We start from the raw sequence: 14799 nt of genomic DNA, 5'->3' as shown, positions 1-14799 counted from the left end.
TTTGTCTTTGAAGATGAAATAAAATTCAGTCAAGAAAAGTTAAGGAATAGGCCTTTTCCAAACCCTCCCTACAAATGATACTTAGAGATGTTCTCTTGTCAAAGAGAAATAGCACCCATCAAAACCAAAGGCAAATGTGAAGAACATCCTAGTAAAATAACAGAAGACCAAATCAATGAATAATTGCTAAAATGACAGGAACAAATTCCCAACCATTCATATTAACCCCGAATATAAAAGGATTTAAACTCTTCAATCAAATGTCATAATTAGTAGACTGGATGAAAAACAAAACTCATCTATTTGCTGCCTAGAGAAGACATGTATCACCATCTCAAAAACAAATATAAGCGGAAAGTATGTCTCATTGATTTGATTTGATTTTTATTTAGTTTCATCTCTTGAAAACACTTTCTTCCTCATTAAATTCTTCACTGACTCATAGATCATAAAGTAGCATCACTTTATTCAAGAAAGTTCTTGATTCTCTTATTTCTTCAGTGACACATTAGTCATTCAGTAGCACGTTATTTAACTTCATGGCATTTTAAATTTCTTTTCTTCCTGTGGTTGATTTTGTATTGTGGCTTTTGCTTTTAGGGGATGTATAGTAACTGTGTAATGGAGACGATCATATCCAGATGTGAGGATACAATGCAGTATGCATCTCAACTTCCAGACAAAGTTGGACTCCTAATGAAACTGTTTACTGTATCTTGACAATAGGATGCTGGACTCTCTGCCATTGTCTGTGCCCACAATGATGGACATATGACTGCTTATGAAGAACAATACTATAGTAATAACAGGGGAACTCAGTGGAAGGGGAGGGACGGGACCTTGGGGAGGGAATAAAGGAAATCCCAGGGCCTATGGAACTCTATCATAAAATGATACTAATTTTTAAAAAGTAAAAAAAAAAAAAAAAAAAATAGTATTTATTTGAGAAGTACAGTTACAGAGACTAGAAGCAACAGAGAGATCTTCTGTCACCTGGTTCACTCCCCAAAGGCTCCCACTGGCCAGAGCAGGGCCAGCTTAAAGCTAGAAACCAGGAAACCTACCCAGGTGTCTCATGGGGGTGCCGAGAACCCAAATACATGGGTCACCTTCTGCTGTTTTCCCTGGCACAGGCGCAGGGAGCTGGACTGGGAGCGGAGCAACCAGGACTGAAACTGGCTGGCGCTCACTGACGGCAGTTCTGCAGGCATCAACTCAGCTCGGATCTTTAATTCTTAAATCCCCCATTTTGTCTTGTTTTAACTTTAACAATATGCCTCGCTCTTTGCAATGCTTGACATTCAACCAGACTTGAGTTAATCATGTCCTCAATCTATTTGGCCCTTAATACATAATAATACAGAAAAGCCTGCATGAGAATATCAGTTCATCTAACAGGTTTTTCTCCCACCCAGTAATTTCAAAATATAACTAATATAAGAGAGTGAGTAAGCAAAATGTGAGCTTGCAGGTGCAGATGGAGCATACTCCCTCAAGAGGGAAAAGGTGCATAAATAAGTGCTTTTAAAAATGAAGCTTTGTGTACAATTTAAAGCAATCCTTCACAAAGACAACGGAACACGAAGCAGTGTGTGCTGACTTGGAAGCGGCATGCAGTCTCTAGCTTCTGGGCCTGTGGCTTTGCAGAGTCCACACTGACTCCACAGGTGAGGGAAGCAGACAGAACCAGATTATATTAACAGCCTTGTCACATACTTCACCAGAGCATCAAGGAGCACTTCTCTGTCCTTAAATACTTCATAGAAAAACTAGTTTTAGGTGAATTATTTATCTGTTTAAAGCAACATATCAAATCCAGAGTAAGAAATAAAGAAACAAGCTGTCCTAACTTCCACCGAGTAAAAAAGAAACATTTTAAACTCTACATTTACTTTTTAACAGTTCCAAATGAGGTATAATTTATGCAACACAAACACTCGCTTCTATAATGCGTTGATTTCTAACAAATTTACAGATATACACAACAATCACTACCACCCAATCTTTCCCTTTCACCCATCTGAAGACATGTCTTCTCACCGCCAGCTCCACAAGCTGCCCTTCTGGACTCAACTCCTTGTCCTTTTTCAGTTCTGTGCTCTGACGCATAGTAAGGTCAACTCCAGTGAGGACTCCATGAGCAAGGGAGCACTGCAGATGCACACCGGACATGCTCAGCCTGAAACAAGCTTCTTCCGTTCTCATCCAGACACTGGACAGTATCACGTGCTGCCCCAGGCCCTGACACACACACACACACACACTGGAGTCCACCAGGATCACATGCTGCCCCAGACCCTGACAGACAAACACACACACACTGGAATCCACCAGGATCACATGCTGCCCCAGACCTTGACACACACACACTGGAGTCCACATCAGGAGGCAGCCACTACCTGAAATGGAGTAAGACCTGAACTGAGACATGCTGAGATGGAACGCTGGAGGTCCTAATGACTTCTCCACACACTACCTGAAAAATAGAACTGCAAGAGAGAGAGGAAGAGACAAAGGAAAAAATCTCCTATCCACTGACTTACTCATCCAAATGGCCACAACATCCAGGTACAGACCAGGTCAAAACCAACGGCAGGAGCTTCACTTAGTCTCCCACGTGGTGGCAACTGTTCCAATCCATGGACCACCCTCTGCTGCTTCCCGACACATCAGTAGGCAGCTGGATCGGAGTGCAGCAGCTGGGATGCAAACCAGAGCCCACACGAAATGCTGATACCACAAAGAGTGGCTTGGCACACTGTGCACAATGCTGGCCCCTTGATGGACTCAACTGTTGTGCCACACGTGTCCCAGTGTGTACCTTCTAAATGCTACAGCATGAATATTGAACAAGGTGTAGGGGTGTGTGTGTGGTCTCACAGCACTGGAAGGCTATGTTGCTGGGGCCAGGGATGCAGCACACACAGCAGGTAAAGCCCTTTGCAAGGCTGGGGTGCCAGATGAGGCCAGGCTATTTCACTTCCAGTTCAACTCCCTGCTGGTGTGCCTGGGAAAGCACTGGAAACCGGCCCAAGGGCAGGTGCCTCTCACCCACATGATAAACCAGAAAAGCACTACGGCTGCCAACTCTGTCCTTGCCCAGTCAGGTGGGGGTGAACCAGAAGATGAAGCTCTCCTTCCTCCTTTTCTCCGTCATTCCACCTGTCAAACAGACTAGATAAATCTTTTAAAAATGATGTACCCTATTCTTTAAAAAATTGCCTCTCAACTGCTAAGCACATCACCGCACACTTGCTCCACTTCAAGGGGCTGTGGTCATATGGTAACATGCTCACTCCCTGACGAATGCTCAGGGGCCTCGCGTGTGCCAGCTCCATTCTAGCGCTGGTTACACAGCAAAGACAACAAACTTCTTCATGAAGCTCATAGCCTTTGACAGAATTATTTTCTAGAATGGGAAAAGATCAAACATTCTTGAAGTACAAACTAGAGCTATGGATTCTTTGAAGAGGAAGAAGAGACCTTAGTGCAAAAGCTGTTAGTTCACAACTTGCTGGAAAACACCCAACAATTTTGAAAAAGCTGATAATCACAGCAGAAAGAAAAATAAATGAAATTAACATAGTTTACCTCTGAATTCCTTCAAGAATGTCCTTCACAGCTGCCATTAACTTCTGAAGATAAAGAAATGCTTCTTCTAACGATGCTATAGTTGAAGTACTCAGAGCTGAATTTGTGCCCAATCTTTGAAACACATCTGTGCTAATGGAGAGAGAAAGAAAATCAATCTTACTTGTGGGTACACATGTGTATTTACTGTGAATCCAATACTTCTATTGCCAATGTAGAAAATATCTATAACTCATCTTCCACATGATGCCAGGTGAAAGCTCAAGCTAACAACAAAAGCTCCAAGTCAGATGCTACACGGGTCTAAGCCAACGTCTCACTGCGGAAGCTGTGTCCGCGATGCCTTGCTGGAGGAGGCCGCAGGGAAGAGGCAAATCACTACACCGAGCTACAGCCCCTGTGCTCAGGAACCCAAGGGGGAAGATAGACAACTATCTATCAAAACTGGATGTTTAGTTCAGCAATTTCACTTCCAAAAATCTGCAATAAAGGGATTCATGAGCAAGCAGATAAATTAATAGCACCATTAATGTCCAACGGTACACAAAGTATAAAGCAATAAATGAGTCACTTGATGAAACAGAAAATTACTGACACGATGCTCAGGCCACGACGAAGCCTGATTTACATAACATCAGCAAGCGTGTAAAATGATGAGGCGGGACTGGCTTTACACTAAGCAGCACACCCTGTCACCAGAGTCTCCGGATGTTTCCCCGCAGTGCAGTCCCCACAGACGAGGAACGTTACATCAAGTTAGGGCAGGTGTTTGGCCTGAGTGCCTGGCCTCAACGTCCACCTGGCTCCCAACTTCAGCTGCCTGCCAGTGTAGTTCCTGGGAGGAAGCAACTGTGGAGGCCCAAGGGAATTTGGGAATGAACCAGCACAGCAGAGCCATTTCTCTTTCTCAAATCAGAGATTCTGTAAGCAGTGAGATGATACTGGGCTGGAGGGGCCCTGCACTGCGCGAAGACAAAGGCAGCAGCAGGTGATAGATCTCTGGGCAGGAGCTGCTGGCACTGACCAGAGGGCAGAGGACAGGTATGGGACAAATCCTCTCTGAGAATTTCCAGAAGGAAGCCCCATTTCAGATAGCTGGATTCCAAATTTTAGGCCTAAGTAATGGTAAGTGAAGAAAGTCAAGCTATTTTAAGTCACCCAGTTTGAAGTAATTAGTTACAGCAGTGCCAGGAAAGCAATACGTACGGGCACAACAAAACCGCCCTGCTTGTATGCGATGTGCCTGCTACACCCAGAACACCAATACGCACTTTGTGCTGTTCTCACGTACCCCAAACCAAGCCTGTACACAACACGTGAAGAGCCGAAAACTGACTCAGACGCACTCGTTGGGCTGCTCTTGCAGAATCTCCTGATTAAATGATTCTGTTCTTTGATCTACTGTAATAATATATTTTGCTATACAAACATTATCTATATGTATATATTTACACATTTATGTTCAAAATTACCTAGGCTAAATCAAAATGTACAACGGCCCACATATGAATTCAATTAAGCTGACTCGGAACAATTCACATGAACCGGTAAGCTAGCTTGTCTTGGATTTGCAGTAAATGCACAAAACGGAAAACAAGGATGAAAAGCCACACACTGTGGCTTCTATGCTAACAGAATCTGGAAAGCCAGAAATGAGAATCTGCAGCACTACTTAACCTGCACTGTCATTCCCCTCTCAATGAGAAACAAAGGATTTTTATTTGAAATGAACTTGAAGGGCTTCCACTAACAACCTTTGGCGTTGCCAAGCAGCATGGATTCTCCTATGCAGTGGTCATGATGCAACAGGATCTGTGGCCTCAGGGACCGAGAGCAGGGTGAGTGTCCTGGCATCAGAACAACAGGCACGCTGAGCTGCCTTCCACACTGACTCCTGAACAGGAAGGAGATCACATCCAGACGCACATGAAGGATGAATGGCCTGCCCCTGTGAACCAGTGTAAGCCGCTGGACGCCTCTTCAAAAGACAGAAAAAGGCCAGTGACTCCTCAGGATGGCAATGACCATGGGAGGACACAGTCATCGGCAGCTGCCAGATTCTTCTATGGTTTGTGAGATGATACATCCCATGGGACGGGGGAGACTTTCAAACCTGGTACACACAAGGCCTGTGCCCCTAATTAGCACCAAGTAGCCACAGAAGATGAGATGAATTTATATTCTGCAACTCTTGGAATAGAAGCTGAAAATCTCTGAGGGGGGAATGAGCTGGGACAGGCAGGTAGCTAGTTTACAATCATGAAATCAGACGCCATTCCTCCCCTGCTCCATGTAATACCATCTGCCTACTTGTCAATCAGAGGACCACTGTCCCAGGATGCATTTTCCCTCACCTGGCACTTGGGGGTGCTATCAAGTGACCATCACTTACCAGGCTGACCAGAAAACAGGGAACGGGGAGGGGCGCTTTCTCTCGCCTCTACCTTGACCCTCCTTGCTCAGGATCCCTGAACCTGTGTCCATCATCTTCTCACCTTGAAAACCAACTTTCCACAGCACAAAAATGAACTTGAAGACCATGACTTTTTACCAATAACTTCCTTCTGAAGCGGTTTATAAGAATAAACCCAATTATTTACAAAATGATCTGAGGAATAATCTGAGATAAAATAATTGTGGAAGCTACTCATTACCTTCAAAACTTAAATGTTTTTAAAAATAAAATAGCATAGTGCCCAGCAAGATGTCTGAGGGGCTAAATCCCTGCCTGATGCATCCAGTCCCCCCGATCCACTTCTCTTCCAGCTCCCTGCCTGTGGCCTGGGAAAGCAGAAGATGGTTCAAAGCCTTGGGGCCCTCCACCCGCATGAGAAACCCGGAGGAGGCTTGTGGCTCCAGGCTTTTGTGGCCACAGGGGGAGTGAACAAGCGGACATAAGGTCTTTCTCTTTCCTTCTCTCTCTCCTATGAATCTGCCTTTCCAATAAAAAAAAAAATCTTAAACACAAAGGCATATTTAGCATTTTATTTTCAGTTTTTGCTTCCTATCATAATTATTTCATTTTTAAGTCAAAATTCATAAAAATAGCTTTAGATAAAGTACCTAACAGAGCCTAACTTTAAACCTACAGAACAGGGTTCTAGAAATGGCAGGAATTCTCCAGATTTTGGGTGCAGGTTTTGTCAGAGCTTTGCTTGAATTGTTTGGGAAAATGAGAAAGCCGCTGCCTCCATCTGCTCACGCAAGCAGCAGTCTAACGCACCCCAAGCACACACTTGCACACAAACAAGAGGCAGATAGCTCGGGAACCAGCACCAGGCCTGCACGTGTTGTAAAATGAAGAAGCACATACAATGAAGAAATTAACTGTGCAACAGTTAAAATATTTCAACAAATCCAGCAAGGTCAACGGAAAACAGTCTAGCTGACAAATATATCTAAGCTTAATAAAGCAAAAAAGTATTTATGGGGAGCCAGCATGGTAGGCTAGCAAGTCACTCCTTCATCTTACGGCACGGGCATCCCATTTCGGCCCAAAGCCTTGAATCCTTCACCTTACAGCACAGGCATCCCATTTCAGCCCAAAGCCTTGGGACCTCACACCCCCATGAGGGTCCTGGGAGAAGCTCCTGGCTCCCAGTTTCTGACCAGCTCAGCTCTGGCCACTGTGGCTATTTGGGGAGTGAACCAGTGGATGGAAGATTTCACTCTGTAAAACTGCCTTTCAAATAAACAGCTCTTTTTAAAAAGACATTTTGGTGTATGAAGTGGCATGAAACAGAATATTACCACATTTAATTGAAAGCAAAATAAGAAAGCTTCCTAATAAAGTCCTCTCTGAGTAAGTGTGTAGGTCTACTGACCGTAGCCGAAGCTGTAACGTTATTGACTTTGCTCTTAGGACAGCTACTAGTGAAGGTAGTCTGAATCCTCAGAGCGGCACTTGGTGAGTCTAAAACGCCAGAGCATCAGTCAGCTACTATCCGGGAAAGATCATACAGTGAAGTTGGGGTCAAATTCAATAAATACACTTTCTTTCTAAAACTTGCCCAAAATCCAAAACTGCCATAGTTCAGTGTGTGTAGGTCCTACTCTGCGATGTTAGAAGGAACTGTTGGCCACAGCTGAGTCCTCTGCCTGAACTTACCGACTCTGTCCCACAAAAACTGCAGGGCTTTTTTTTTAGAGCAAAATATTTTTGTTCAAACAATGCTTACACACTAAATAATAACATGCAAATAAAAGCAAATCAATATTACTAACATGAATTTTGTTACATATACTGTATTACAGTCAGTCACTAATAATAATTAGTTTTGAATATAAACATTTTAATTCAGAGCTAGCATTATAGTGCCAATCTATTATTAGATCCATTACATTCTAGATTATCAATAATAACTGAGGGGCCAGTGTGGGGCCATTTACGCTCATTTTCTGCCTATAGCATTGATATCCCATACAGGTGCTAGTCCAAGTTCTGGCTGCCCCACTTTCCCTTCCAGCTCCCTGCCTGTTTGCTAGGAAAGCAGCAGAGGACGGCCCAGAGCCTCGGGCCCTGCACCCATTAGGGAGACCGGAATGAAGTTCATGGCTCCTAGCTTTGGATCCGCTCAGCTCCAGCCTTTACACTGTGTGAGGATTGAACCAGCAAATGGAAAACCTCTGTCTCTTCTTCTAGCTCTAGCTCTATAAAATATGCTTTTCAAGTAAAAATAAGCAATAATAACAAATTACTGCACAGTGATTTAGTAGTTTATAAAAAATTACCAGTCAAAAACAATTTCCCTCATTTGTTTTGTTTTCACAGGATTAACAGAAAATAAATGTCTAACAACAACAAAGGATGGACTGGCAAAGGCCACATATTTGGCATGGTTACAGTTCCCACTGCTAAACTCAAAGTATACCTGAAAATGCACCTCAAAAACCTTACTGCTAACAGCTACTTTTTAAAAAATCTATTTTTCATGATACAGTTGTATTGACTCAGTGATTTCAAAATCTATTTCTTTTGAACATTAGCTTGAGGAAAAATATTAAGTTTATCAAAAAGTGTAAGAATGAAAAATATTTTGAGTTTAAAAACTTGCGACTTTTGTCTTTGCTCAACTGTAACACACATGCAGTACTGATAAAAGGATGACTTCAAGGGTTCAACTGCACAGGTTGGTTAATTTCCATACTTACTAAATTTCACTCTCTTAGCATAAAACAACATTTATCTACTGTCAAGCTTTGGAAATCAGAGGGTTAACTTGAAGAATTCACAGCACCTGACACTCCCCTGAGCACCTCCTCACAGGCATACCAGGAGTGTGTGACTGTGTTGGTGTGTGTAACTGCCAAGTCTTGCCACCTCCCTGAAGAATGACGCTGACACGCTCCACCATGACTACCAGTCACCCACACCTGGGAAACAGTGGGCCAAGCTGCAGGAACAGCACTGAGCAGGCAAGCCCTGCCTTTCCACTTACTGAATGCTACCCAAGCCTATGACCCAGAAACTGCACAAAGCTCCCCAGTACCCACCACCAAACCACATGCACCCCAAGTCAACTCTAAACTACATAGAGAACTCAGAACATATCCTTCATTTTTTCACACAGATTCTGAAAAATCCTCATATCCAGTTTCTAACTGAGGTTTTCAACGTCAGTCTCACTGAATAAGAAGCCCAAGGAACAGAGCCCACACCTGTGCACGTACAGCCCTCCCCGTAACTGTGATGTGACCCTGTATAAGAATGGCTGTTTCCAAGGTCCTGCTGTGGCAAAAGCTCCTGCGTTAGGTAATCTAGGATATAAAACCAACAAACCAAACACAAACTGTTCAATGAACAATGGAATTCCTTTAAAAAAGTCAACGTAATTCTAGAATTAAAAGTTCTTGGATGTGTAGTACCTGTTCTGACATATTGAAAGCCAAACATTCTCCAGAACAGACCAGATCTCTTGATGCCTGTTGGGTTGGGGAACGTGAGACCCCGAGCACACAGTGCTTTCTTGGTGATGAGACTTCATCAAGCACGCGGCTTCCTGCTTTCCATTCCCCGTGCTTTCTGAAGAACCTGGCTTCACTTTTGTTTTCACCTGGGGACAGAAGACACAGCTGTGCTTCACAACAAGGAAACAAGAAAAGGAGAACTATGATTACACTTACACTTACATTATAATATTGCCAAGAAAGCATCAGAATTGGAAAATAATTTTCCTCTCACATCAAAATAAAAACCATCTTCCAATCCATTGGAGTGACCTAGTTTCTTAGCTAATATTCCAGTATCAACTTATGAATACTATGTGGACATTTCTGCAGATATTAAGCATGCTTGTGATGACACAGGCTCACCTGATAATCTAGAATAATCTCCATAACTCAAGGTCAGCTACCAACCAACCTCCATTTCATCCATAACCTTAACCTTAACTTCCTTTCCAGTAACACAGCCAGTTCAGAGAAGAAGGTGGGGACAGAATGGGATGTGAGCATCTGGGAGCAGCAGTCCCACCCAGGCTCAAGTCCAACTAACTTTGATACACACCAACACAAACTTGGCTGGTTGGTGTCTGAACTATGAAAAGTGGGAGCACCGGCACATCCAGAGAGAAGTTCAGCGCCCAAGCCATTTTCAGCTACCACTGAAAACAACTGCTCTGGCAGCACATACGCCTGAAAGTGTATATGACACCTAGGGAGCTCATTGTGTTGGTGAATGACAACTTCCAAAAGGGGCAGCACAGGTATTCCAGTGCCAAAACTACCTAGCACCTGAAGTCCTCGCTTTGCATGTCCCAAGATCCCACATGGCACAAGGTTCATATCCCGGCAGCTCCACTTCCAATCCAGCTCCGTCTGTGGCCTGGGAAAGCAGCTGAGGACGGCCCAAAGCCTTGGAACCCTGCACTTGCATGAGAGGCCTGGAAGAAGCCCCTGGCTTCAGACTGGCTCAGCTCTGGTCATTGCAGTCACTTGGGGAGTAAACCAGCAGATGGAAGATCTTTCTGTCTTTCCTCCTCTTTGTAAATGTGACTTTCCAATAAAAATGAACACATCTTAAAAAAAAAAAATTAAGTGGCCAGCACCATGAGAGACTGATGTATGTGACAGGAAATAAGAATTCAAAGCCAAGTGTCAAAGAGGCCACCAGACCAGCAACTTACAGAGTGCTGCAGTCACACTGTCCCCTGGCTTCAGCAGCTCCTTGGAGCTGGGCCCTGCTCAGAGCTGTGACCTTGAGTCCTTGAGAATGTATTTTACATTTTACTCAGTTTGAAAAGCATCATGCTTACCAAATTTTATAAAATGGGATTTATATAATTATTTATTTTTTAAAAAAGATTTATTTATTTATTGCAAAGCCAGAGATACAGAGAGGAGGAGAGACAGAGAAAGATCTTCTGTCCAAATATTCACTCCCCAAGCGAGCGCAATGGCCGGTGCTGTACCCATCCAAAGCCGGGAACCAGGAACCTCTTCTGGGTCTTCCATGCGGGTGCAGGGTCCCAAGGCTTTGGGCCGTCCTCGACTGCTTTCCCAGGCCACAAGCAGGGAGCTGGATGGGAAGCTGGATGGGATCCCGGAGCATTCAAGGCGAGGACCTTAGCCGTGAGGACTTTAGCCGCCGGGCCCTAAAATGAGATTTCTAATGCTACCAGTAATAACAATATATTTTCAGTAAACGTTTTTAAATGGAGAAGAAACCTGTAACAATTTCCAGCTACTAGCCCCTGTAATCTCCCCTGTGAGAATCCCCCTTTCCTGCAGTGAGGGAGCTGGGACAAGGAGAGGCCTTCATCAAGGGCCACACCAAGGAGGGACAGCATCCTTAAGCAGCCTGACTATGGACGTGAGGGGTCTCTCTTGGTCCACAGAGATGGTGGGAAAGATGCAGACGAGTCATCCCAAGCTTGTCCATTTACATTCAGTCATCAACTGTGAGGCCAATGCCACAACTCAGCAGCATAAGCCTCCACCTACGGTGCCAGTTTCCTGTGTGGACGCCAGTTACAGTACAAGAGGCTCCACTTCCCATCCTGTTCCGCCTGTGAGGGCAGCAGAGGCAAGACTCAGTCCCCATGGGAGACCAGGAAGACGCTCCTGGCTTCAGCCTGGCCCAGCTCTGGCCATTAGAGCCGCTCGGGGAGTTAGTCAGCAGATGGAGGATATCTTTCTAACTCTGCATTTCAAACAGATCTTTAAGAAAAACAAATTTATGAACTTATCATACATGAAGGCAGACGTGTTTTGCCCCGGGTAATTAAAAAAAAAAAAAAAACAGCATGTATATTCTAAAAATTTGTTTATTTGAAAAGCAAAGACATGGTCCATGCACTAGCTTTTTCTGCAAACGCTGACAGTGGCTGGGGCCTGGGCAGGTCAGAAACAATCACAGCCTCCTGGTGGGCGGCAGGAGCCCACTCCTGAGCCACCCCAGCACCTCCCAGCAAGTGCAGCAGTCAGAGCCGGAACCCACCAATTAAACATGTTTGAAACAAAGACCAGAGGCAGCAATGAGGCAAACAACAGAGGGAGGCTTCAAGAGCTGCTGTCTCCAAGCCGACTTCCTGCTGAGCCCATCCCAGGAGGCAACAGAGGATGGCCTAATAGCAGGGTCCCATAACCCATGTGGCGGCCCTGATGGAGTTCTGGGCTGCTGGCCTCAGCCTGGCCCAGGCCTGGCTATTGCAGGCATCTGGGGAGCAGCCCAGCAGGTGGAAGCTATCCCTTCTCTCTCTGCTTCTCAAGTACATAAAAACAGACAAGCAAGTGCCCCTCACTAGTGTACTATGCACGAGTGCACTCCGTGCTCGCACCGAGGGCTTCACAAACACTCATTTCTTCCTTCCAGGAGAACTCTAAGGCAAAGATTACTATACCTATGTCACATACACACACAAATTAAAAATCAGAGAATTAATTAGAGCTAAAAAAACCAAGTCGGATCTTTAAACATGGAAATCCAAAGCTTATTAAAAAGACTGACTTAATTATTCGATCACTTTGATATAGTGAATTCTGTGGCAGGAGGGAGTCCAAATGGCTATACGATAAGCATACATATATATATCCTTTGGCTATTTCCACGGAGAATCTAGAAACGACAGTGTTAGTTTTACCTTTCCATTTGGTCTCTCAAAAGCTTCTCAGAAGCAAACACCTTCTTTAGTAGTTGTGACACTGAGTTTCTAACACATACAGCTCCCAGGATTTTCTAGAGTTAAAATTAGACTTTAAAGGTAAGTATCAGGCCCAGCACGGTAACCTAGTTGCTAAGGTCCTCACTTCCGCTCTGATCTGAGATCTGATTCACGTGGGGAGTGACTCAGTGGACAGATCTTCCTCTGTCTCTTTTCCTCTCTGTAATTCTGACTTTCCAATAAAAATAAATAAATCTCAAAAAAATTATTTATTTATTACTGGGAAGGCAGATTTACAGAGTGAAAGAGAGACAGAAAAATCTTCCATTCACTGGTTCATTCCCCAAGTGGCCACAGTGGCTGGAGCTGAGCTCATCCGAAGCAAGGAGGCAGGAGCTTCTTCTGGGTCTCCCACAGGGGTTCAGGTTCCTGAGCCTTCGAATGTTCTCAACTGCTTTCCCAGACCACAAGCAGAGAACTGGAACGGAAGCAGAGCAGCCAAGACATGAACCAGGCCCATGTGGGGCATGCAAGGTGAAGATTTTAGTCACTAGGCTTCCATGCTGGGCCCTGAAGTCACTATTCACTATTTTCTTTTCTTCCTCCTTCTCTCTCTCTCTTTTCTTTCTTTCTCACCAGGAGGGTGAGAGCTGCCCGCTGCCCGCTGAGTCCACCAGCACGTGCTGGATGCCTCCAGGAGGGTGAGAGCTGCCCGCTCAGTACCCTGGCACGTGCTAGATGCCTGCAGGATGTTAGCAGCCACCAGTGGGTCATGCTTCACCTGAAGGTTGCACCGGAGGAAATGACCAAGGACATCTCACCTCAGCAAGTGTCTGGAGCAGCTTGCTTACTTGAGCAAACGCCTGTGGAAGCACACCATCATAATCTGACCTGGCACTGAAAGCCTGTAACAAACTCTTAGAATCCTGAAGCAGGAATCTCACCGTTGTAAAATCCATGGAATTATTAGCTGGCAACAGGAAATTAAGAAGAAAAAAATGAGTATACTACACAAACATATCTTTAGAACACTAATATTAATACAAATCTAGAAAGAGTTCACATATAAATATATTCACCACTCCTAATTTATCCCTCTAGAGTAAAAAACTGAGAAACATTTGAATTACAATTACACAGGATTAGACAAAACCTTCTACTTGATGCTGGTACTGTTTTCAGATTTCAGAAGTTCGCTTAATATGGTCAACTTCCAAACTAACTTTTTTGCTTTCAACTTTAAAAACAAAGCAGGCAACACTTTGCATTCCATGGTGGTAGGCATGTGGTGCCCCTCGAGAATCCACGCAGATGCCTTCAAATCCATTAAACAATATCTCCGTGTACAAAACTTTGGCGAAAAAACAGGCAATGAGCATGACAAGAAGCAAAGCTAGCATGATTTTTTTATAAATCAAAGGAAATCTAGAAATAATATAATCAAATTATGTTGACTATTATATACTGTAGCACGACCCTGATTTTTCAATTGTACCGTACATTAGAAAAAATTAAAACTTCCTCTGTATCATTTATAAAAAAAAACCTGCTGTGAAACCCTGAAGGGCCAAATGAAATTCAAGTTTACTTTCAGTAACATTTTAATAATGGATTCCACAATATTCAGAAACTCTGACGTCATTATAGCAGCCAGCTCTCCTCTCCCTTTATCCACAGGGCCTGCTGCCATCAAGGTATGTGTATCTTTCTTCTTTAAGCCGAGGGCTACTGGCCTGGGGCGGGGGAGGGATCAGTTCGGGAAGTCCAAAGAGCAGCACGGGCCTGAGGGGGGATGGTGGACCTCCCAAGTCGGAGGCAGAAAAATTACCAGAAAAGCAGGAAAAGCAAAATGACAATGAGGAACCCAGTACACAGATAACACCAAGAACCAACCCTTTCACAACAGCCTAATGCTCAATTAAAGCCAGTAAAGTAGTTACCACGTTCAAGGGAAAAAAAAAAATCATACGAAGTTACTAGTAACTTTCCATACAATTTTCTGTGAATTCTTCTAAGGACACTGGTTGGAATTCTGAGCTGAGGGTACCGTTTGCAGCAGTAGACAATGAGTGGGGATTAGGCCTGGCTGTTTAAACACCTGAATCCC

At 44.2% G+C, this 14799-nt stretch overlaps 1 protein-coding gene across 1 annotated transcript in view; it reads right to left on the bottom strand.

The window, feature by feature from the left end:
• Positions 1-14799, bottom strand: part of SWT1 (SWT1 RNA endoribonuclease homolog) — a 73953-nt gene that overhangs the window by 22071 nt on the left and 37083 nt on the right. The window contains exons 14-16 of the mRNA XM_040985371.1: positions 13514-13662; positions 9457-9644; positions 3592-3723 (exon numbers count right to left, since the gene is read on the bottom strand). Coding sequence (XP_040841305.1) covers positions 3592-3723; positions 9457-9644; positions 13514-13662 — 469 coding nt within the window. The remainder of the gene's footprint in view (positions 1-3591; positions 3724-9456; positions 9645-13513; positions 13663-14799) is intronic.

This window comes from Ochotona curzoniae, unplaced genomic scaffold, assembly GCF_017591425.1.
Source record: "Ochotona curzoniae isolate NIBS_2020 unplaced genomic scaffold, NIBS_Ocur_1.0 contig_430, whole genome shotgun sequence".
NCBI lineage: Eukaryota > Metazoa > Chordata > Mammalia > Lagomorpha > Ochotonidae > Ochotona > Ochotona curzoniae.
The sequence above is the reverse complement of the archived record's forward strand: the minus strand, read 5'-3'. Positions and strand labels throughout refer to the sequence as shown.